At 46.3% G+C, this 25,038-nt stretch overlaps 1 protein-coding gene across 35 annotated transcripts in view; it reads right to left on the bottom strand.

Annotated features, from left to right (window-relative positions):
- Positions 1–25,038, bottom strand: part of RTKN2 (rhotekin 2) — a 200,009-nt gene that overhangs the window by 36,900 nt on the left and 138,071 nt on the right. For 29 of the 35 annotated variants that reach the window (XM_067001134.1, XM_067001126.1, XM_067001118.1 and 26 more), the window contains one exon: positions 15,072–15,246. In XM_067001134.1, coding sequence (XP_066857235.1) covers positions 15,072–15,246 — 175 coding nt within the window. Of the gene's footprint in view, positions 1–175; positions 432–471; positions 579–15,071; positions 18,468–25,038 lie in introns of those variants that run through there. The other 6 variants (XM_048069624.2, XM_048069597.2, XM_067001138.1 and 3 more) reach the window with 6 other exon arrangements.

Raw genomic sequence — 25,038 nt, 5'->3', positions numbered from 1 at the left:
CGGGGCCAGCAGTAAGTGGCTGCTGGGCCATAGCTTCAACAGCTGTGCCACTCCAACCCCATCCGAAGGCATGACTTCGCAGCCCGATTCAGAGAATATGAAGTTCTCCACATCCACCAAAAAACATTGCTCAGCTTTCCCCCGCCGCTTCTTTCTAACAATACGAGCGCACCACCTGGGCTGGGAGGAGTGACCCAGCACTGCTCTGCCGTACGCTGCCTGCAGCTGCCCTCGCAGCCTCCCCTCTCCCCCGGCAGGGCGGAGCAGGTGACGAAAAGGTGCGAGACGCGCGGCCCCGTAGCAGGAGCTGCCCGAGGAACAGCCTCTGCCTTCCCCAGGGCACGGGCTGCGACCTCCAGACGCCAACCGGGAACCGGCCGGGCACCGGGACGGGCCTCCGGGGGACCGGCCGGTCCGGACAAGACCCAGCTCAGCCCCAGCTCGGTCCCTCCCGCCCGCCCCAATCCTCACCGGCTCCGCCCGCGCCGCCCCGTGCCGCTGCCGCCTCATGGTGCCCGGCGGCGCCGCCGTTCAAATCTCCCGCCCCCCGCAACGGCCGTTGCCGGCCGCGTCATGGCGGCCCCGCCCCTCGGCGCCTCTGTGAGGCGGGGACCGCTCGGCCCCCGCGGTCCCGCGAAGGCTGCTGCCTCCGCGTTTGGCTGCGACGTTAACAGAAAGTCAAAAATAAAACCACGCCAACACTGCTGCAAAGGACAAGCTACGCCCCGGCCTGCCTCAGGCAGCCACCCTCTCTAAGGCCCTTTTATTTTTTTTTTATTTTTTTTTCCCCGGTGGTGTCGACAGCTCGCTGGGATCTGTGGCAGCTTTCCAAGAGTTTTAGATGCTAATTAGAATGATTTTGCAGTACAGTCTGTTCAGCAAATCCTAGTCTTAATAAGTCCCCAAATGTGGCTGCTAGTGGCATGAAGAGCCCGTGCCTGCAGCCCTTGCACATCTCCAGTGACATTGACTTGAGCTGGAACCCCTAAGGAACCAGTGGGAGTCACACGGATAGGACTCAGCCCTAATTAACGTGAATAGCGCCTTCTCAAGGTGGCTGCGGATCTGCTCTTGAGCTGCTCCAAATGCCCAGTTTTCCACTATGTTAGAAACATGTTACTGCAAAGCCTGGCTTTTCACACTTGCACCTGCTTCTGCTTTGGTCCTCCCTTGCATTCACGTAGTACTTTTTTTTTCTTTATACCATCAAGCTTCGTGATTCATTTGATCTGTCAGATGCTTGATTAAAAAAATGAACGTTTCACCAAACTCCTAGTCCTTCCTCTTCAGGGAACACGAGACCGAGGTTTTAAACCGCCCTCCTGTCCTGCAGGAGCTGTATGGGCGAGACGTCCCCTCCGCGCTCCCACTCCAGCCAGGCTGCCCTGCCGTCACAGCACGCACGCTGACTCCAAGCGCAGATGGCTTAATGCCATCTCTATTATCCAGAGACTTGAGAGCCAGCTGGCAGCTGTTCTGCTCCCTAATTTAAGAGTAATCCCAGCAGACAGCAACAATAACAATGGAAGCATTGCCCCCGTGTTTTCTTCTCCAGGCCAGCCTCCGCTGAGGGGCACAGACAGCGGAGGCACAACCTGCCGAACAGGGAGAGCCCCGAGCAGCCTGCGCTGGGGCTACTGCGCTGGCACAGAGAAGCCAGGAGCAGGTGGGGTGAATTAAACAGGGGATCTATATCCTGCCTCCTGGGGTTGCTTAAGTGAAGCATTTTTTCAGATGAATCACACCTTCACACCATCCTTTTATTTGCCACTCTCTTTGCATTGCAAAGCATTTAGCTTCCTTCTAGTATTAGGGAAACTGGATAGCAGAGGAAAGATCATTGTCTGCCTAAATCACTGCTCTGCTTGAGTGTTACATCAGCATATTATTTTAAATGTTAGGCCCATCATTTTAGTTTAGCAGGTACAAAATGTCTACACCTACTCTTGACAGCACTGCAATATTTTTCTTAATTTCTTAGTTCCCACAGCTTGCTACACCTACTCCTTGAATATCATCAGAGTGTGCCAGTAGAAATCTATTCAATTCCTATTTAGATTTCTCCTAAATGGAAATACATGAAGATTTGTACTGGGCACATGGAAAAGAATCTGCAAGGCTTTCAATAACAGATTTCTACTTATTGCATTTTAAACTGAAAAGCAAACTGCTACCATTGACTGCCATCACACATGACCCTTGTAGTCTGGTTCAATGGACAGAAACTCTGGAATTTAGGGTGTTTACCTGAATTGAATTGAAGATAGGGCTAAAATAAAAGGCAAAACTGTTAGCCTTAACTCATTCCTTCATTTCAGCCTGCTGAGGTCACTTAGTCTTCCCACTGACTGAGCTGGATACAACATTTAGTCCTGCAAAACAAACTAAATAAAGTAACTGCTTTATTGTTTTGTGCATCTGCTGCAGCTTTGACTGGATGAGGTGAAAAGTAATAATCTAGACAACAACAAGGAGCTACTGCCTAACCCTGCCAAGGTGAAAACATTGGCAAGATAAAAGTTTGAAGGTTCTATTTTACCTGAGCACTCTAAAGTAGGCATCTTCTCTAAGGCAATCACGTAGCCAATGAAGATGTCCTAAAACATGCAAGTGCATAAATTAGTTAAGATGTATCATCTGTACTTTTCTTTGATAATTAGACACAGAGGCCAAAGCAGCGTAGTGTAAACACTTATTATTTCAGGTGTTCACAGATTAATTTTACCTTGAGAGTTTCTTTACCTTCTGCTCCATTTTTTTTTAATATTTTACAGTCCTGCTGCTGCTGTAGTGCTCCGAATGGCACTGGGGGTCACCTCTCCGTACAATGCTTTCCTATAATATTTATGGCACCATTAACAAGACATTTATACCAGGTGCTTCAATGAACTATTCTGTTGATAGTTTTATATTCCTGTAGAATTTCTAAAATAAACAGTAAACGGCTGAAAAAACACAAGGAATCGTTTTTCCTTTTTCCACATAATAGTCCAGAAACTGGTTCTACCCAGTATTCCTTATGTCAATCCCATCTTGAAGTGCCTCCCGATTAATATACTGTAGTCTCTTAAAAACACCGTACATGGTATAAATGCACCCCAAGTAAGTTTTGTAACAGAAATAATGAGTTGCAAAAAATCCATCACCACATGCATTTGGAAAACAATTTCTGAGATCAAACCTGAAAACATTAAAAATCAATGACACTATGTGACTTCAAACCACAGTTTCATGATCCTCTATGTCTTAAAGCTGCTCACGCATAAATAAGTTATGAAGCATGGTTAGCTGAGGTAGACCAGTCACACATACTCCTCAGTTTCTGTGTGTGAGACCAGGGGCAGTGGTTTTGAAGTGAATTTAGATGAGGTCCCCACATAAGTGTAAAGCCATCCCCCTGAGAAGTATCCTGTTGGACAAGGATCCTCACAGGTGATTGATTGATAGCTTCACTCGAAGGGTTCCTCCAGCTGAGATGTCAGTGTATATACATAGTGTCTAATAAAGCATGAGTTCTGCAGCCTTTCCTGACATTTAGAAATCTATATGGTCTCTCTTTTCTACGTGGCTTCTTATCTTCACAGCATTTGAAGGACCTAAATTAGTTGGTTGAAATTGGCCACTTGGATGCACTGCAAATAGGGGGACATTTACACACACATGCATACACAGAAATTACGGTCACACAAAAATGATAGTCCTATGTAAACCCAGAGAGGTCCTTTCTGCTGTTGAATATTGAAAGGATGTTCAGTATTAAAAGGATTTCTAAGAGGTTTTATGCACTGTCACTTCCATATCATATCTTTATACTAGGATTTCTTTGTTGGGTACAAAACCCTGCTTTGATTTCTGATACATTTACTGCAGGTGACATTTGGTGCATAAAATACCCAGTCTGAGACAGCTGCATCTGAACATCGGCTGGGCAGCCTGCTGGTGAAGTCGCTATTTTGTGCTACAGGAGAATCTCACCCAGCGTTTTATGTTCTGCTTTTCGCTTCAGGTCTGTTACGATTTTTCCTAATTGATCTTGTATGGGCAAGTGGAAAGTCACTGGACCATTTAAATGATTTGCCATATTGAATTTGAAACAGGGAATAAGTGCTCTGAGAATACTGCAAATCTAAAGATAAACTCCTATATGAGAAAAATGTGACAGAAATCCCTTTCCCTTTGTTATCCAGAGGCCAACCATCTATGTGTGGGAGAGCAGACATAAGCTGCTTCTGATAATAATCTCCCAATAAAAGGGAGAGATTCTCCAGCTAGCTCAACAAAAGGGTTGCTGTCTGAAGGTGGATACAGGGTATTTGCAGATGGTCTTAATTTTTTATTTTTTTTCATACAATTTAGAGTATCTCTGCAGACCACAACTCTTGGCAAACGGTCTCAGCCTGAAATGAGTTTGCAGTTTGGGCTGTTTTCTTTCCAAGTACTGGTATACAGGCATCTAAGGAGTGAAAAGTGGCAGAGCTATATGGTCTCAAGGCTGAGCAACATTAGCTACCCTCTGGGCAGCCAGAGGCGCTCACGATCCCTCTGCATAGTATTGCTAAGGTAGTAAATAGTGACTGTCCCTTGGCAGGCACATTTCGAGCTGACAGCTGTCATCCCAAATAACTGAGGCACAGTAGGTCATGTCTGGTAGGCAAAGTAAGACCACAGTGAATCAAACGCTATTTCTTTGCACTTCACACACACGGATTGTTCTGATCCTATCTCAGGGAGGATATTCAAAGGGGCATGGGTAGGAATCTGTAGTTTCCTGCAAACTCTTACTTTGCCCTGAGAAAAGTTGCTCATCAGTATGCCATCGGTTTGTGTCAATAGTTTCTCAGTTATACTTAGGGCTATAACCGTCTGTAGTTTTGTAATTCTTCCTGCCTTGCCATAAAGCTATGATTTCTTCTGCATTTTTCTAAGTCTTGAGTTGGGTACTAGCTGTATTTGTCATGCAAGACAGACCAAGAAAGAGCCCGAACAGGAAGGATTAAGGGAAATTTCAGAGCAAGAAAACTCAGTTAAAACCAAATAATGTATCATTACTATCAGCATACTTTTTAAAAGGCACATAACAACCATTTGTAGGTGGAAATTTCTATCAGAAGTTTTAAGCCTCTGGTTCTCAAGGAAAACATCACTTATGTTTTAACATCAGCTGTGTCCTATTTCTCGCCAAAACAGATCACAAGAAACCATTGAGCAATCATCTGCTCAAGTGCTTATATTAAAGAAATACATCCATCGAGATTAAAAAAAAAAAAGGATTTAACTTTTTAGAACTGCCAGTTTCCCACTGCAAGTGTTCCCGGTCCCCGTGTCTCCACCAAAACTTGCCCCAGCTCCCAGCTCTGCTGTTGCTTTGTCCTGCCACCCACAGTCTGAGCCAGGCAGTGCTCTCCTGGTGATGCACTGAGGAGGCAGGAGGCCAGGTGGAGGGCAGGGGGCTGTGTGCTGGCTTTGTTTCGTTGTGGTTTGCTTCCTTGGTGCAGTCTGGAGAGCGTTTCCCTCTCCCCTCAGAGTGCCACAGAAGTGTGAAATAGCTTGCCTCCACGAAACCCCAAAAGAGACAAAATGAAAGAGGAAGGGTTTGTCACGGCACTGCAGATGCTGGGACCTGGTACAAGGACATAAGGCTGTTCTGGGAAACAAACCCGGATCAGAAACGGAGCCTTTTAGAGAGGTGATGATTTTTTTTTGTTGAATCACTCAACTGTTTGATCAAAATTGTCCATTTGCACATAAGAGGGACCAAAATATCTTTTTCCTGAGGTACAAAGATCTAAGGGCAGAAAGTTCCTGCAAAGCAAACCAGGTCCTGTGAATTCCTCACAGCCAAAGTGAAGGGCAAGACACGTTCCTAAAGCCCGCTACGATTTCACTGTAGGATGTGTCCAGCTATTTTTTCTGTTACTTCAGTTACCTTTGAAGTCAAAAGAAAGGAATGGAATGAAATTGGGCTATGCCTATGCTCTGTTCAATGTGAGAGGGAAACATTTCTGGCTACTAATAGCATTATGTGTTTAATAGGACAACCCATTTTTATTCACCACTATGAAAAAACAGGGGTTGAGTAGCAAATATAAGTAACTACATTTCACCTGAGGTTGGTTTGTCGGAGATTTCTATCATCCTTCTAACCATTTCATGGTCTGTTAAATGAGCTGAGACAACACTTCATGTCACTGTTAGCATTTTAAATTACAAATAATGGTAACAATAAATAGCACCTCGTGTTTTTACAGACAATTTAATCTGGAAGAATAAAAATAACTAGCTATGCCTGGATGCATGTATGAGTTATACACATGCATATATTTACTGCCTTATTTCAAAAACCAATTTGAGTTCTAGGAAGCTGTTTCTAGCACTTGATGCTATCTGTGTGTTTGTACAGTATCATTGAAGTGGAATCATGTTGTTTAAAGTGGAATCAACAAACAGCAAATAATTTTTTCATAACAGGTTCTTTAAGCAGCTAATGCAAAACCAGGCTGGAAGTTATCCAGGTGTGATCTGGGACACCGAGGATCACCTTTTTAAGGTAACTCACAGGTATGTTTGTGCAAACACCATTTGTGCAATAACATCCGCAATAAGCAGCTTTAACCAACAAATGAATTTATGCTTTCTCTTAGTCCTTCCCTATTTGGGAATGTCTTCCCTGACCCCATCCATCAGCAATCTCTGCAACTCTGACTCGTCCTACTTACATCTATATGCATTAGACTTTGTGGGGGAAAACACAAGCAAAAGCAAGCCATTATCTAACACAAAGACCACTTTCATTTGATTTTATTGTTAATACCTCGGGACAGTCGCACTACCTTCTCAATTTTTTTTAATTTACCGCTACTCTGCCATACAGCCTCTTCCAGACCTGTACCAATTTCCACCTGTAAAACGCCAGCCCAGGAGAGTTTCAAAAGGCATAAGGGGGCTTCAGCTCCTAGGCTGCCCTCTGTGCCTCTCCAAGTCTCTCCCCAGACACGCAGGAACAGCATGCCTCACTCCACACCTGTAGCAAGGGATACATTCCTTCACACACACGTGTGTTACATCTGCTGGCCACGCAGACAAGTAAATGCTCTTGCTGAGTTCATTTAAATAGGCGATTGGCACTGACAGTCATTGAAGCACCCAGAACTTTGGTGGCAGCCCTCGTGCAGCCAGCACACACATCGCCAATCTGATGAACAGGTTTTTCTCACCAGCACCGCAGTCGCACAAATTTTTCGACATTACTTCTAAAATATCTCACTAACTAGCATCACTAAGTTGGTGGAGAACAAAAACATCTTTTACCATTTTAAAGGTAATAACTCCCACGTATAATTGGCACCATATTGGTTTATGTGCAGCCAGCTGAATTTTACTGGCACTCATTTCCATCGTTGGCTGGAAAGCAAGCAGCCTTCTCCAGGCTACATCTCTGAGCATTCAGACTTTTGTGCCTGTATTAGAAGGGAAGAATCTTTCCATTGTTACTAACAGCTTCACCTCTGGGCATTTCTAAACTAAAATTACTGATCTAACTAAATAGCCTGTTTAGGATAAAATATTTCAACAGAGAATGGGAAGCTGAAAATGTGCCCTAGCTCAGATCTTGGGTAGAACGTCAGCGTTCAGGTAAGCCTTGAAGAGAAGCACGGGGGAATACTTCACCTTCTGGAAAGGCTCACGTGAGTTTAACATATGGATTAGCCCATTACTCAGGAGATGAGAACAAGCCCCATTTGGATGGGATCAATTTGGGTTTCATTCCTGCTCTGTGTGGGAGGGTCTGTGGCTACAAATTATGTAGCTAACCCCCATCTGGGTGCAAGAAATTTGAGGAAAAGACAAAATGCACCCCACCGCAATACTACTATTTTTTCCTTTGGTCAAGACACGTTCAGTTTCCAGTCTCACACTGAGCCAGAATCATCTAGTCATACAGCCTTCAGAACCTACTGCCTGAAGGAGAAGTTTATGTGAAAACATCTGTTTTCAGTAATCTTGTTATATATCAGCTGTCACGTATCCTTCAAATTACGTGTTCTCATGTTTTCATTGCCGGTGCGGCCATGGCAGTTCCCAGGGCTGCACCTTTTATTTATACAATTTTTCCAAGGATACTTATCTTGTATAATTGGCTAGAACACAGTGTTGCCTGTTTGCTACCTGCCCTATTTTTAGACCTCAGAAGTTCATTGCACTTTTTAGCCTTTATAAATGAGAATGTCATCGCCTTCAGAGCCTTCTTTTGAAAAGAATCTGCTTTGTGCATAAAACCATTAGCTGAACCTACTCACTTGCCCACAGTCCATGCCTTCAAAGTGGTAAGTATTAAAGGTAATGCTTCATGTTGCTCTGAGCACTGCGGCTTTAGGATCCACAAAAGGTAGTATTCATTATAACAAAAAAATGTCCTTTGAAAGACAATGAACTAATTTTGCATTACACAAGACTTTATTTTTACATATATCAGAAGTAAGAAAAGGCGCATTTCTGCAGCAAGCGAGAGCCCTAATGCTCCCACAATACATTCTGGCTGGATGAGAGCAGGGCTGCGATGAGAGACAAATGACACATGCCTTCATACTGGCCCCATGTGCCCTGGTGAATTTCACCCTGTGTGTCTAATAAATTTCTGTCAATAACATACGCAGTCTACTGTGGAAGTGGCAAAGCACTTCAAACCAGCCGTGCAGCCATGTTGCTCTTCTCGCCCACTTTGGGCTGTTGCTTGACTACAACACGAATACTGAACATTGCCAGCAAAGCTAACACACCAGAGAGAAGCACTCCCTTTTCATCTCACTCATGCTTAGGAACTAGTAAGCATTCTGTACTTTCCTTTTTCCTTTTAAGTCCACCCCTTTATTGTAGATCACGTCCTCCTTCTCTCCATCATATAGGAAGCCCGTTGGCTTAAACAAGCCCCTCTCCAGTTGCTTTGAAAGCCCCATGAAGTCCCCCCACTCAGTGTCCTGCCCAGGTGCAGGAACCTCCAGCCTACCCGTCCTCCTGCCAGCAGGCCAATGGTAGGTCCCCCCAGACCTTTACATGGAATGCAAACTAGAAAATGAATTGCTTGTATAATATCCAAAAGGAGGAGAAAAGAGGAAAAAAGCTGTCCATAAGCATCCGATAAAATCAATATACTTTCCAATGATACTAAAGACACAGGTCTGAATTATCTTCTGCATTCCTATGTGATATTTGATGTCTATCTCTGCAGGGCCAGGTGGAGGCTTTGCGTGTTTGAATCAGTGTCAGTCGTCAGCTTGTTCTGCTCTGTTTTCATGATCTGTTGATTTAGGCTATACTTTAAAGACAGATCCCTGACAATTCTGATGTGAGCTGCCATCACGTGACCTTTAATGGATCTTTTGTCCATAAAAGAGGTAAAACATAGTTCTACCACACTTTCTCCCTCCTGGAGAAATGTAATTTTCTCTTCCTCAGCATGTTCTCTATAGCCAGGGTATGTATCTGATACAGATGCACGAGCATAACATTGCCACCCACCAGGACAATTCTCTAGTTGGCATTTGTAAGCAGATAAAAACACCCCAGCATCACCTTCCACAGCACAAGGGGATCCTTAAACAAGTATGAGAAAGGAACCACCCCTAAACACAGGCACTTGCACTTCCTCTCTATGCCGATAAAGGAGAAGGGAATACCACTGCTTTAAAAGCAGCTGGCTCTCACCTCCTGGACAGCAGACATGGCTGCAGAAGGCAAAGAGCCCCCTCTGCCTGCAGTGCAGATGCCGGGGATGTGGCAGAACAGGGGAAAGAAAAGCACAGACCCACTGCTTCCTGCAGGGCTCAGGACTGCTCTCCCACGCGCTTGGATATGGCAGAGGACTGAATTTGCCACCACAGCCTTTCAACGCTGTTCTTTTTATGTCTCTGCTTATGTAAATTAAAAACTTCTAAAATCCCAGCGCATAGGATTAGGCACCAGAGTGAGCTAATTAGGGATTAATGGCAATTCTCTGTCCTTCTTATGGCCTTTTTGGACACTTTTTTCAGCTGGGAAATCAATGTGATTTATTTCACGTGTAATTCCTCAAACGTGGAAGGCATTTGGTATGAACTTTTAAAAGCAGTGCTCCTTACCTTCTGGTGTCCATTGCAGAAAGAACACCATCAGAATGAAATAGCTTGAAATTCCACTTTGATGCTGTGCTTTGTACTCTTCTTTGGAGAAAATGTCTATATTTTAATAAGTCCCAATGAGGGAAAGGCTTTGCTGTAGGGAGAAATCTTTCTTTAAAGATATCCTGGCATGTTTTTTGCTGTCTTTCACTCTCTTTTTTTGAGTGGGGCAGCTTCAACCAAAAAGGAATGACCCCCTTCCTGCAACAGATTGCCTCTCATTTCGAAAGAGCTCTAGGAACAGCAATTACTCTCTACCTCTTGGCTCTCTTCCATCAACTTTCAATGCATAAATCTGCTAGCTAATCCCACAATTAGTACCTGGACTATAATTCTCTTGCTGCTCAGAGCTGGCTTAAGCAAGCCCAGTGTGTTGTGGCCGTATAAAACATCCTGTCCCAGCTGGAGAGCCATGTGAGGTTTGTCCCTCACTGCCACCAGGGATGTTCTGACCCTGTGCAGCTGCTGCTACTTGTGCCCGCGGACCAGACCTTGAGGTCTCCTGGTGCAGCTCGAGGTGCTGCTGCACTGCTGAGGATCTCAAAAGAGCACCAGCTTGGGGAGCAGGGGAGAGGCAGCTTCGCTAAAAGGTTCAGCTCGTTCTGGTACACATTGCAACTTACAGCTCAGACTTCCACCCCCCTAAGAAAAAGAGATGCAAACTGTGGCTGTTCCTGTCCTCGAGGGCCTCCTCCCCAGGGTTCAAGTGCCCCGGGACTTCTGCCTGCAGCAGGAGCAGCCTCCAGCACGGGGACAGGTTCAAGCATGGGGCTGCCATCAAAGAGCATGTGCTGCCCATTGGAGCATGTTTGGGACTGCTCATGCAGGATGTCCCCGTCTTCACATGGGAAAGAAGGCCCCAGCAGGGGAAGTATTTTGCAAAAAAACAAGCGGTACCTCAAGAACACAGCCAGGAACAGGCTCACAAGTTTGTGCTGCATCTATAGTTTGCCAGCTGTAGCTTTTGAGCCCATACAAATCTTCTGTGTTACAATGAGCATAGTACACAGTAACCCTGTTGGAAGGCAACCCAAACCACCATGACCTGACAACTCTGGGTATGGACAAAGCAGTGCAAATCAACACACAAGAGAACGCTTTGTTTCATTTTTTAACCAAAAAAGCATGAATCAGTATGGGTAGAGAAGAGCAAAGTGAAACAACTCTCAGCTCCAGCCAGGGGTGGCCTACGGGATCGCTAAGGAGTTCTGCAGAAAGGCTGGAAGCTGGTGCCAAGCGTGGCCTGACAACTGCTACCAGACCGAGAGCACCCTCACAGCATGTGGCCTCTTGTTGCCGTGACAGCAAAACTCATTTGGAAACACAGACTTTACTTTAAAAAAAAAAATCAAAAGAAAGTAAACTGACTTTCAATGATCAGATCTAAGGCTTCCCTAACAAGGGGAAGGCAACGAACTGGCCAGCACTGAGCAGCCACACAAAACCACGTGTACATTCCCGTTCTCTTCCTTTCGGTTCACTTTTGCTGCAAGGGCTGTGCCCCCCAGTTCTTATGTTAGAAATGCACCGCAGAAAGTCTTTTTCCTACTAGGTGGTATGAGTGTCTGTGGCAGTAACATAAACCTTGTTGTATGTTTGATACATCCTGAATTTATCTGCACACAAAGCTAATACGAATCCCAGTCCAAGGCACCACTATGGTAAAGGCCACTAAAATAATTCATACAAGTGTCGAAGGTCTTTCCTTAGACTAACTTTTTGTTTCCTTTCAACAAACAGAGAGGAGATAAATATTAAATGCAGATAAATTTCAGCATCTCAAAGTAACATGTGCATTTATAGTTCATGCTCAAACACCACGAAAAACACTGCACTTTCCAGCATACACATTAGCTGAACTGAAAAGGCATACCTATTTCAAGCACAGCTTTTACAGCAGAACAAGGGGACTGTGGTACTTGCCAGAGCCAAACTCAAAATCCCATCTGTATGCAGTGGTAACGGATGTGTGCTTGTGTGCGTGCATCTTTGCATACCTATGTATAGTTCAGTAAAACGTCCACAAGGAAACGCTGCCCAGATTCATGTCTCCTGCAAACCAGCTGGATCACGCCATAAAGACCAGAGAGGGGAGTGTGGGCATGCCGGGGAGAGACAAAAATTCCTGACAACCCTTTTCAAAGCAAAGCTGTAAACAAACAAGGGAAAGCAGAGGCTGATGATTGTAGCCAGACTGATAGTAGTGAATCCAGCTCTACGCCACAAGAGAAAGCCCCCGCAAACGTTTCAGCATTGTGAGCCTGAAGGGGAAAGTGGCTGCAAATAAAAACAAAACTGACTCACCTATTCTCCTCATCTAGGATGGGGAAAAAATCGGAAGATAAACAACCAGATTAACTCTTGAAAAGCAAACTGTTTTTTTTCAGCCACCTTCACTGAAGTGGAATTACCAGCCAAACAAAATTTACTTCACCTTCCAAATATGATTTTTAACCTTGTGAGCACCCTCAAAATAGGAAGAGGTCAACTTATAATTTTCCAGCCAAAATCAGCAACTATGGGACCAGGCATGGCTGGTACAGATCACTACCTAAAAAAGCCATATATTCTCAATACTCCCACCTTCCATGCAGCAAAAGGCAGGTTGTTACATGCTAGCTTTATTTAAATAACTTTTATCCCTATGGAAGACTTATTGAAAAGTGTTTAAAGGGATCTTGAAAGAAAGAGATGCATACAAATAAACTGGATAACGCTCCCCCAGCACTTGGCAAAGTTTCAGAGATGAGTCATACATTATGGCTGTGTAAATCTGGGCTTGTGTGAGTGATAGTGTTGGGTTCTACCCACTCCAGATTTAAATCACAGGGAATGAAGCTCAGACATGTAATGGATGATGCATGTCCCCCAGTGCAAAATGCACACTTGCTGATGCATCACAGGGAGATTGTTCCTCGACGAGTACTCAGAAAATGACTGCACCACACATCCAGATGGGAACATCACCTGGCTCCCTCAAAGCCATCAACATTTTCTATCCCCAGGACCATGATATAGTGATAGGACAAGGGGGAACAATTTTAAGCTAAAAGAGGGGAGATTCAGAATAGATATTAGGAGAAAATTCTTCACTTCAAGGATGGTGAGGCACCGGCACAGGTTGCCCAGAGAAGCTGTGGATGCCCCATCCCTGGGGGTGTTCAAGGCCAGGCTGGATGGGGCTTTGGGCAGCCTGGGCTGGTGGGAGGGGGCCCTGCCATGGCAAGGGGTTGGAGCTGGACAATTTTTAAGGTCCCTTCCAACCCAAACCATTCTGTGATTCTATGAGGGATCACATTATTGTCAGCTGGCAGGGAAAAATCAGCTCTTCTGGATGTGCATGGTGCCTCAGGTAGCAACCTACAAGGCACAATGAGAAAAGAAGGGGAAATGGCCACATTCAGACAAGGTTATACAGGACAAATAACTTGTGCAAAAAGTTGCAGCCTGGATGGTAGCCCACACACTTTAGAGATTAACTGAAGCTCTGAAATGCAATTCGAGTAACTTCCTTTGAGGTGCCATCTGGTGAATCATTTAGTGGGAATATCTTCATCACATCAAAGCCATCTATCAATTCAGTGGATTTTCTCAGTGTTTAGGACTCCTCCTGCACGCTGCACTCAAGGAACAGATACATCAGCACAGAATTAAAGTTTGCTGCCATGCTTTCTCCCACTGTAATAAAAAAAGTCTGCAGCATGTTACCACTATGGCCTGAAGCACTAGATTTTAGCAGAGCGGTATTTCACTATTCCCTCAGAAAGGCTGTCACTCTACAGTCAGCCTCGCTCATGTTTATGGACATTTCTAAGAACAGGCACACATCGGTGGTACAGAAAAGTAAGCCGAGCAGCACGCACATCCCCCTGCTGCGGGGCAGCGTGCTCGGGCTGCCACCCACAGCAGCTCTTCGCTCTGGGCACGGAAAACCCGCCGGTAATGCGCTGCCCTGAGTCGGGAGAGCGCCCCGGGGCAGCGTTAGACGCGAAACTCTTCCTGGCTGCTCAATTTGGCTTCAGAGCGCCGGCAGCGCCCCGGGCAGGGCGCCGGCTGCCCAAAGCGGGCGGGAGGCCGGTCCGCGGGAGGGGGCGTCCCGGCTCCGTGGGGGTCTGTGGGTCTGCCCGGCGGTCCGTCCGTCTGTCTATCCGTCCGCCGTCCCGTCCCGCCCCGCCCCTCCCCGCCCCGCGGCGCGGCGCTCGGCCTGATTTACGGCTCTGCTGCAAACGGCTCCCGCAGCGGCTCCGCTCCCGGCTCCGGCTCCGGCTCCGGCCGGGGGAGCGCGGCCGCGGGCGGCCACCTCGCGGCCGGGGCCCGGCCCCGCAGGCCCGGGCGGCCCAGGCGAGCGGAGCCGGGGCCCCGCGGCGCCCCCGGAAGTTTCCCAAGTTCGCCCCGCCGGGGCTGGCCAGGGATGCACCAGGACGGCCCGGAGGAGGGCGGGTTCCCGTGGCCGGAGCCGCTGTCCGGTGGCAGCCCGTGCCTGCCGTTCCGCTGCCCGCGCTGCGGGGAGCGCAGCCGGTTCCGGAGCCTGTCCTCCCTGCGGGCGCACCTGCAGCACGGCCACGGCTACGAGGAGCGGCGAGCCCCGGGCAGGGGCAGCCTGCTCTTCCCGCTGGGGGACGCGGGGCCGGGCTCGCCGCCGGAGCCCTGCGCCCAGGGCAGCCCCCTGAGCCGCAAGGCGCCCTTCGCCGCCTTCTGCGACGCCTCGAGCGAGGGGCGGCTGGAGCCGGAGGTGGACAGGCCCGTCCCCTGCCTCGCCGGCTATGTGCCCGCCGGCTCGCCCGGAGAGCAGGCGTCCAAAGCCGGCCTCCCCGCCGCCGACCCCAAAGCCTCCTTCGAGGCGCACGTCAGGGAAAAGTTCAACAGGATGGTGGAAGCCGTGGACAAGACGATAGAGAAGCGAATCGACAAGCTTACCAAAGAGCTGGCCCAGAAAACGGCGGAGCTGCTGGAGGTGCGGGCGGCGTTCGTGCAGCTCTCCCAGAAGAAGCAGGAGGTGCAGCGGCGGGAGCGGGCGCTCAGCAGGCAGGTGGACGTGGCGGTGGAGATGATCGCGGCCTTGAAGCAGCGCCTCACCGAGTCCGAGGAGGAGCTGCACAGGAAAGAGGAGTAAGTGGAGAGCGAGAGCTGGTGGCTTGGCACGGGCCTGTCATGCTCCTGGGGCAGTGAAAGCCTCGGGGGGAGCAGAAAGGGGACGGTTTGGCCACTTGCTGATTGTAAATGGGCCTGGCGTCCACCCCCGGGTGGTGACTCCATTTCTAGAGACGTAGCCCCCGTGGCTGTGTCCCCAGCAGGTAAGGCACAGCTCCTCTGAGCAGTGGCTTTGGGGAGCAGCAGCTCTCTGGTCACTAACTTCTACATTTTCTTATGCCTGTGTTGCGACCCTGCTTTCGTGGGGTAGAAGCAAGTGTAAGCTATCATCAGCACGTAATCTGATTTACACTGACACCTCTAATCTCTTACCTTTTAAAGAAGGTTGGATAAGTGCTGGAGGAAATATGTAACAAAACTGAGCAGTGCCACTTCCCTGAAATCACCCTGCTGCGTGAGGGGGTGCCTGTGCAGGGAGATGGCCTTCTCCTGTGCTGCAGCAAAGCCCTGCTGGAGACGGTGCTAAAAGGCCACACTAAGTAGGTGCTTGAGGTAGACACAGCACTACGAACCTGGAGTCACTTAGAGGGCATAGGAACCAGTCGCCAGTGTCATTCTGACTAACCCAGCCCATCTTAAAAATATGCTCGTGATGCATCCATTAAAAATGTAGTGGTAGCTAATATATTATTTATACACGAACTACTTAGTTTATTCAGCACTTGCTGAAACCTTTCAGGCTTTTTGGAGCAGCACAACTTATTTTAGAGGAATGCAAATGAACAGCCTTGGTAATGGAGTGCCTCCAAACTAATTCACAAGCTTACAAAGGGAGATGCTAGTTGCCATGACGCTGATCTTAGAAGAAATAAGGAAGGTGGTGTAGGAGTTCAGTGTAGGAAGTTTGGAGGGCTTTCATCGTTCCTTCCTGCAGTCTAAGGACTAAAAAGAAAAGATGCTGATAGCTCCTCCATCAGTAGGAGTCATCTACAGTGAGACAGTGCAATTGATATCCAGGAGAGGGGATAGATATTCAGCACTTCTGATTTCTGAAATATTAGGTCAACTTCATGGACAAGAAGATTCAAGGATTCAAGATGAAGCTAAAGGTAATAGTGGAACTGAGAGAGAGATGCTGGAAGGAGGCTGTGAAGACACGTAACTTACAGTTTGAAGTAGTTTTGATATTCCCATCTAGCCAAACTCCCCCTATGGGCTCTGTCACAGCGTGATTCATCCTACTTCTTCTAGAAGAGTATCTGAGAGTGGGAGGAATTGCTCTGTGGAGGTCCTTCTTCCCTCTGCAGCCTAGGGAGTGACCTCAGGTAAGCAGATGTTGTAGGCAAGATGCTGAACTTGGGATATCTAAAATGAGGCACGAATTGTGTCCCACACAAAATCTCTGAGAATGCATGTGGGAGAGGAGTCATGCAACACCAGTAACACCTCATTGTAGTGCCAGCTGGGGCTCATTCGCCCTCTCCCTGCCCTGCATCTGGAGCTGGGGTGAGACAAGGGTATAGAAGGGAGGGTGCCCTGACCTCTCGGCTCCTTGCGTTGCCATTTCAGTACAGAGCACTGTCAAGGCACTCTGAGGAGGCTGGGAGATCAGGCAGGGTGTGAGAACAGGTAGAGTTCACAGAAAAACTGATTTTTTCTTGTTCTAACGGCTTCTGCATTTCCCATCTTGGGGGATAGCAAGGGATACGGCCACAGAAAACTGTATGGTACGGCATCCTAATTCAAGCATCGTTGTATAATTAGGAAATTGAGAAGGAAGGTAGATATAAATAATGCTTTGTAAAAGCGGGACTGATATTTCTATGGGCAGCTTTTTGACTCTGAGTCTCTAAAAATGTCCGTGACACTTAGTTTTGTGCCAATAGCAGGGAAGCTCTTCATGGTATGTAGCAGTAGAGGGGGGAAAAGAAAGGATCTTCATGGCTCTGGTAATGACAGTGTCACTTGTTTGGTTTTCTCTTGGACCACTGGTAAATTTTGAGACCTGTCTATATATTCATCCCTCTGTGTGTTCAGAAACTTACTTGGTGTGCTGAAATGACCTTCTCCTTCAAAAAGGAGGATCTCAGCTTTGGCTTTGATTTCTGGAAGAAGTCCAGATGATTAGAAAGCCAAACAAGACTGCTTAATGGAAATTGCAGAAGCAGGAGTTCTCACTGCAGATTGTGAAAAGTCAAAGGCAGCCCTTAGGGACTGCTTCGATACTCGCTGACCTTCAGAAACGAATGCTTTCACCAGTTTCTTTGAACTGTATTTTTTTTTTTTTTTTTTGCTATGAGCAACCTTGTGAATATGGATAACTTTTCCAGAAGTAGTATTGATATTGATCCGGTATAGCTGAAAACTTGTTCCTCTGTCCTCTCTGGAAGAGGAAAAAGAAAACACTTTCCTCCCAGAAACATCTTTGTCACCCTTTCTCGAAGGAAGTAAAGGAAACCAGTCTTCCTTTGGGTTCTGAATGGTTGTGCCTGCTATCAGACATCAGGAATAGGGTGCATGTGAAAACCAGAAAAGGGTTATTACCAATATGCACTTACAGATCTCAGAGACTGAGATAGGGCTACTTGAGATCAGTCTGTGGGTTTAAAAAAGAAATTTTGTAAAGAGGAAAGAAATTCTAGTCCAACTCTTAGATAAGGTCACAAAAACTCTTCTCTAGAGGCTTTTCTAGAGAAAAAGTTAGCAACTGATATGGAGATGAGTTGTGAAGGGTAGGACAGGTGGAGGTACCACACTACCTATAGTAATACATAGTTAAAGCAGTAGTACTCTAGGCACAGAAAAGTCCTAGAGCAGGTGCTGTTGTGTCACTTAGTTTCATCAAACTTAGAAAGTTGAATGGCCAAAGCTTTTTTTTTTTTTATTATTATTATCTGGGGGGCAGAGGATGTCCTAGAGAAGCAAGCACAGCTACTAAAGACAAGTACCAGTTTACCAATCTGCCTTAGTTGGACCCCGAACAGTTTTGGTGAACGATGGCCACAGCGTCAAGCCTTCAGCAGAGCTGCTGAGCAAACAAATGATTTAATTAGAAAATGTGCCCTGAAAGGGATTATTCAATGTCTGATGAAGGAGAATGCAACTCAGTGTGAGCACTGTGATGTTAAAGCTAACACAGGAGCTTTCCCAAAGGGAATAAGATTGTGTTGAATAAGATAGCAAGAAAACCATTGAAAATAAAACCAGTTATGAACTCCTTCTAGAGGACACCTAGAGGCTTGTTTCTGGAAGCCATGTAAAAACAATGAAATGGCAGAGTTTGATATATTTTTTTTTTTTCTTCAGTAGGTCTAAACAGGGTATTTGAAGTTACAGTCTTCAGTGGTGACTTAATTTCACTTTGTCTCCTAATTATAGGGCAAGAGCATACATGTAGTAAGTTGTCATATCTCTGACAGTAATTTCTTTAACCAATCTATTACATTTGTTTTAAGACCGTCTGGTCATGCCTCTGCTCTGGCATAGCCTGCAATAAAAGGGTTATTTCAGAATAGCTGTTGTGGTGAGTGGTTATTTTTGCCACTGGCTTCACCTGAAATTTGCAATTATTGGAACTATTTGTTCAAATAACAGCTTGACAGTGGGATTAAGAGCTGGCTTTTAAAGATCACTGCAATTTGTGCTTCTTTAAAATAACAGCTTGCCTTTAAATATGAGTATCACTTGTACAACAAACCAGTTTTGCTTTTGATGACCACAACTAGATGTTGGTTTTCCACCCTTGGTTTCTGGGGGTCCTGCTCCCTCTTCCCCATGTCCTTTCATCTTCCCACTCAAGCCATTGCTCCCCCTTCAGCCGCACTGGTACAAGTGTAGCATGACTAGCCCACAAAATGGGTATGGGAAGTAAAGCATTTTAATCCTCACAGTGCCACCCCAGTAAGCTCAGGGCTCAGATCTAGACCACAACCCAGCAAATGGGTGCAACTGATAGGACAGTAACTTTCTGAGAGGAGGAGGTGTGAACCTCTTAAATCAAACGTGCTGATAGTGGCGTAGGAATGTGAAACCACAGCCTAATGAGCAACAGATACCAGCCTTCAGGCAGAGAAGGCAAAGGGATGACAGATCAGGTCAGCAGCCTTAATACTTAATGAATGTTCATATTTTAATAGTTTCTCAAGTAAATGGAAACTTGCTTTGGTAGGAACTTCCCCGTCTTTAGGTAAAATAACAAAATAGTTTGTTTCTCTATCCATTTTAGGCGAAGTGCAATTCTGTGAAGGGATTTGATGCTTGGGTGCAGAGTCTGCCCAGAGCCTCATGCCTATCTCCACCTACGGAGCAGTTGCAGGTGTCAAAGTTGCTGTAAATAGTCCTGGGACCAGCAATATGTATCTGTAGGAGGGTTTGGTTGCAATGTGTGAAACCATTATCCCTTGTCAGTTGTTAAGGAGCTGGAGCTGTCCCAACCTCTGCATCTACTCTGCGTATCACATGTTTATCTGCTGAAAGCCAGGGGAACACTAAGGGCATCCGCAGGGTCCACATGCCAGCAACTGCCCTGGTAAACAAGAACTGCAGCTCACTAGTTCTGCAGGGACCACCCTGTGATCTAGTGGTGAAGGCAAAAGAATAAATTTCACCTAGGCTGCTATGATTTACGACTTTATTTACCACATCTGACACTGCGTTTGGGAAGAGCTCTTCTCTGTCTGGCAGTCTGGGCACCTCCTGCTCCTCTCAGACATCTCCCTTGTCTGTTTGTCTTTCTCTCCAGTTTTTCCCCCCCGATGCCACAAACTGCTGCCAGTTAAATGTGCTCTCTGGGAAGGAGCAGTTGTCCCTCCTTCTAAAAGTTTCTGCCTGATGGAGGTTGCAGCACCCAAGACAGAGCTGCCCCTTCTCCCTGCTGCCCAGTCATAGCCCTTTTCAACAAACCATTATGCTATACAACGTATGTTAATATTAGTATTGCACACTGTAAGCAAACAGGATAAATCACTCTGCTGCCCATTACAGAAATTTACAGACGTCCGAGCTGCACTGAGCATCATCTAGTCCACGCAGAGGATGCGGTGCCAGGACCTACCGCTTATGGTGCTACAGCGAGGACCAGGGTGGCGCTGAATGAGAAGAGGCAGGAAGCTGCAGGCTGACAGAGCAGAGAGCAAACGGGAGCAGAGGAGAGTGGGAAAGAAGTGCTTCTGAGAGCAGAGGGGCTCCAGGGGAGCTAACAGCTCTGCATAACCTTTCCTTAATATAGCAGCAGCACTCCAGATGTAGAATGATCAGCATAGGGTAGCAGAGACCTCCAAACAGGAAGGGCAGTGCTTCCAATCTGAGCCAGGCTTTAATAAATGAGTCCTCTTTCAGGTGAGTGCTGCTGATGAGGCTGTTCTGTAAAGATACTGAGCCCAGCAGGCCTGTGTTGCTGTGCTCTCTGTTTTACACCTCCACCAAGTGGGCCCTGTAATACTCGCATGCCCACCTTCCCTCGACTTCATTAGGAGTCATTAGCTGACCTGCTGGGAACATCCATCTTCCCACAGTATCAGAGCACAAAGTAAAAGATGGAAATCATTGCCTAACATTCACCCAAAATTTGGCAGAGGCCTGGAGAAATAAATTGAAAGTAAATAAGATAAGCACAAAATCATCACATCTATTAAAAACTGATACTAGAAGTAGGACTGGAGAGAGAGAGGGTTATCACTATAGGTAGGAAACGTCTGTGCACACTACAAGACAATAAAGGCAATTAAACGGATAAGCAGTGGCTGCAGAGAAGCTGCACAAGTTCTTTGAGCCATTTCCCTATTGTTCTTGGGGGGAGGAGGGTAAAAATTCTTCTGGGAGCTTCCTTCAGGTAACCAAGGCACAGCAGTGGCACAGAGTTAGCTCTCTGAGGAAGAGGTCGTGGAGCAAGTAGGCTTATTAGCAATTGCTTCTCGGGGCTTGGTGGTGTTCGGAGAGATTTGAATAAAGTGGAAACAAATAAAGTACCTTAACTAACAAAATTCTGCTTACCAGGACAAGGCGTGAGACTGAGCCCTAGTGGGTGGCCGTATTCTGGCTCCTGTCTTCACAGAAGGAATTTATGGAGTGGTTGTACAATTTCAGCACAAAGGAAAAGTTTTATATAGAAGTTATTAAAGGCAGATTCATAGATTGTATCGAGGCATCTGAACAAACAAAGAAAAACGATGGATACATTTTTCCTTTTTTTTTCTTGCTATCCTACGGGTAACAAAATGGTACTACTGCTGCTAGTAACAGTTCCTACAAACAGTGGCTTGTAGGATGCCAAGTTACCTTGAGTAGTCTAGAAAGCAAGGGGAATACTAGGGAATTTATTGAGTCTATGTGGCTGTTCTCCTGAGAGTGATCCAAGTCTTCCAGAAAAAAATCCCGTTTACCCCCATCTCACTATGTGCAGCTCACTAACTACATGTTTGTAGGAAAGGAAAATTCATGGGTGATATATTCATGCCATGGAGCAGGAGATTAATGAATGCTTTTTAATTACCTTTACTGGCACCATCACAAATATTAGCATTCATGAAACTATCAGCCTTCTAAAAACAAATGCCAGGCCCTTAATGTGATGCTTGTGGCCTCCAGCTACAGCGGAGCACACGAGCTGGCTGCATGGCCATGGCAAGGACGTGCTGGTGGTGTCCCAGGCCGGCCAGTCCCTGCTTTGCCCCAGCGCTTCTGCTAGAAGGCTGCGTGCGGCTCACCTTCCTTCCCCAAAGGAGGGATTCAGAGCCAACCTGGTAAGTTGCTGTCCTTTGAGCTTCCTGTCCACTGCAAAAGAGTAACCTGTGGCAGTGCCATGGGCTTGGTAAATCCAGAGTAGCTTCATGAAATTAAAGGAGTTAGTGCTGTAAGTGATGTGAGAACAAAGCCCTCAGTGTGACCTTACTGAGTTTAGATTTGCTTCCTCCTCGGCATCCTTCAGTGGCTTTTTATTACCAAGTCACTCTGAGCAGTCACAGAAACTGCAAAGCCTTGAAATGGGGGGTTAACAAACAAGGTACCTCTCAGTTTCTTCAGCCAGACTTCGTGGGTAAGTTCATAGAAACTAACCTTCATGAATGTGCTCATCCAAGTAATACGTGCTGGTCTTTAGCTCATTCATGCCACTAGGATCAGCCATGTAAACAGCCTACTGATGCACTCTGCTATGGCTTAGAGCAGGCAGATGCAGCTTGAAGTTTAAGTGGCAGATTTCCATAGCTGACCACTTAGGCCTAACTTCGTAAGACAAAACCAGCTCACTTAAAATAATTATCTACAACTATGCTGAGTTAAAACAATCTTTGATGAAACGCAGAGAACATTTGGATTTGTTATAAACAAGCAAAGCTTTGAAAGGCTATTACTGCTACAAAATGTTTCCTAGTTTTGGCTTAAAATGCTTTTTTCTCAGGCGCTGTATTTCCACCGAACAATCATGCCCTGTTTCATTTGGCAAGCGTTGATTCCTCCAACTCCCACACCCTGAGTTTTGTACAGAGCAAAAATTAACATGGCTTCACTGGCAGAGCAGGAACTGTTAATCCAGGCATTTAGTAACTGGGGAAATCCTGCATGCTGAGATTTGCCATTTTCTGTAATACATGGCTGGCTGTATCCAAATGTTCCCTGCCCAGAACTCCTGAAATGAGGCGCCCAAATAGTGGCTCACTTACCACCACGAGTATGCAGAGCCCTTCAGAATGAGCTCTGTCTCCATACATAGCTGGGACCTTTCACAGTCAGCAGCGCTATTTGTTGCTTCAAATTGTGCTACCAGACAAGAAGCATTTCTAAACTCCTGACCTAAAACTTAGTCTTCCCACACACTTACTCCTTGCTCAACGATCTCTAGATTCTCCCTTAATCTCCTGTGCTCCCACTAGCTCCAGCTCATAGCGCTGCACTTTGAAGTACTTGCAGGATTGCAGCCAAAATGGAACTTAATGGCCACAGTAGCTCTTTTAAGTTAGGAACTACCACAGCAGCTATTTTTAACTACCATTGTAAGATTATGATGAACCAGGAAGATGATTTTGGGGTTTCATCCACTCCTCTCCATGTTTCAGGACTGATAGGCACATTTATAAATAGGAAAAGAGAAGGTGGATCTGTTTTCGGGTAAGTAGCTATGGCTGTGCCCAGGTACCTTGAGTGGAGAATGGTTGTGCTTAATGATAACAACGTTTCTGCCCTGTGGTCTGTGGACCAACGGGATCTATGGACTATTTCCAAGAGCTCTGAGTTGTGACAAAAAAAACAACAAAAAAAACAAACCCACTGCCCATAAACTTAAATTCAGCATTCAGGGCTCCAGATCTTTAGTCAGTGTCCACAAAAAGATTGAAATCCCTTAATGGAGGGGAAAGACAGTAATTAGCTACCATGGGATAGCACCATGAAGAAGAGAAGAAGCATCAGTATTTTTCTGACAGTGAGACCAGGGCTCTCCCCATTATTTACATGTTGCCTCTCTGTGATATTTTTGTCTTACAGAGAAGTTGTTACTTTCAACCACTTCCTCGAAGAAGCGGCAGAAAAAGAAGTGCGGGGAAAAGCCAGGCTCCAGCACTTCATTGAGAACCTGTTGCAGCGCGTGGACCTGGCGGAAAGGCAGCTAGAGTATTACCAAAACCAGCAGATCGCCTGCAACCACACGGATGTCAGCGACCACGTGGTAAGCCAGCAAAGTCCTTTCGTTAATTCTCACCCACCATCAGAGGGAAAGTGATTGACTTTCAGTATGAGTAGGCTCAGTGGGACAGGCTAATTGCTACTCCAGACAGATCTGGATTTATAAATGCTTCTTTAGACTTATATTTTATTTATGTTTTAAACTGCCACTTCTCATATTTGTCATGCCTCACACAGAGCGTGTGTTAAGTAGTAAAATGTGAGTTTCAAACAATTTTGAGTCTCATTATAGAAACCTGAAAAGTTCTGGGTCTCACTCACATGAATTTTATTTGCAGCTTAGAGCTCTCGATCCTCACTGTAATGGGTAGTGTGGAAAACAATCTGCAGTTGTAACCAAATCATAGGGTAACGAACAAAGGCAGCAGACAGATGAGAATTCCAGCTTTGTGCCCTTAAAGCTGCAGTCAGGTACCGCTGCCTTGGGGATGGGAAGAGCAGCAATGGCTGTAAACGTTGCTGGTACCCGAAGCCACACAAAACAAGGCTGGTGCTGTCTTCCTCCTTTGTGAGGATGCTGCAGCTGGCTGTTCATGGGCCCTGGCGACTGTACAGAAGGAAAAATGACCCTGGCAGGACAGCTAACCCAGCAAAGGAGGGAAAGGTAAAAGCAGATCCAAGGCACTGTGCCTTGTGGTAACCTCAGTGCTGTTGGTGACCAGACATACCCGTTCCTTGCGCTTATCATGGCTTCCTGCAGAGCCAGCAGTGGAACTTCGACTAACGGGGTCAGACTGGAAGTGATAAACTGGGAATGAAAAGCAGGGTAGGTCTTGCACTGATTTGGGATGGCCAAATGGGTGGTCTTATTGGTCAGAGAACACTTTCTGGGCACCTCTGAGGTCTGCAGCAGCATGGAAAATGGTGTAGGAACAACATGTAGAAGCTCAGTTCATCCCATCTGGACTCCATTTGAGCCAGACTTTATCTCCTTTTGAACAAAGAAACAAAGCATGAGAGCAATAGTCAAAGATGGGAAAAGGAGAGCAGAAAATAATGAAATATTTGCCAGATTTTTTTTTTCCAGCTTTGGCTATTGCTGATGTTACCTTTGCTGGAAACAGTTTCCCTTGTGTCATTTACTGACTTGGCAGTTTTCTGGAGATCCCTAAAGATT

This window comes from Anser cygnoides, chromosome 7 (genome assembly GCF_040182565.1).
Source record: "Anser cygnoides isolate HZ-2024a breed goose chromosome 7, Taihu_goose_T2T_genome, whole genome shotgun sequence".
NCBI classification, from domain to species: domain Eukaryota; kingdom Metazoa; phylum Chordata; class Aves; order Anseriformes; family Anatidae; genus Anser; species Anser cygnoides.
The sequence above is the reverse complement of the archived record's forward strand: the minus strand, read 5'-3'. Positions and strand labels throughout refer to the sequence as shown.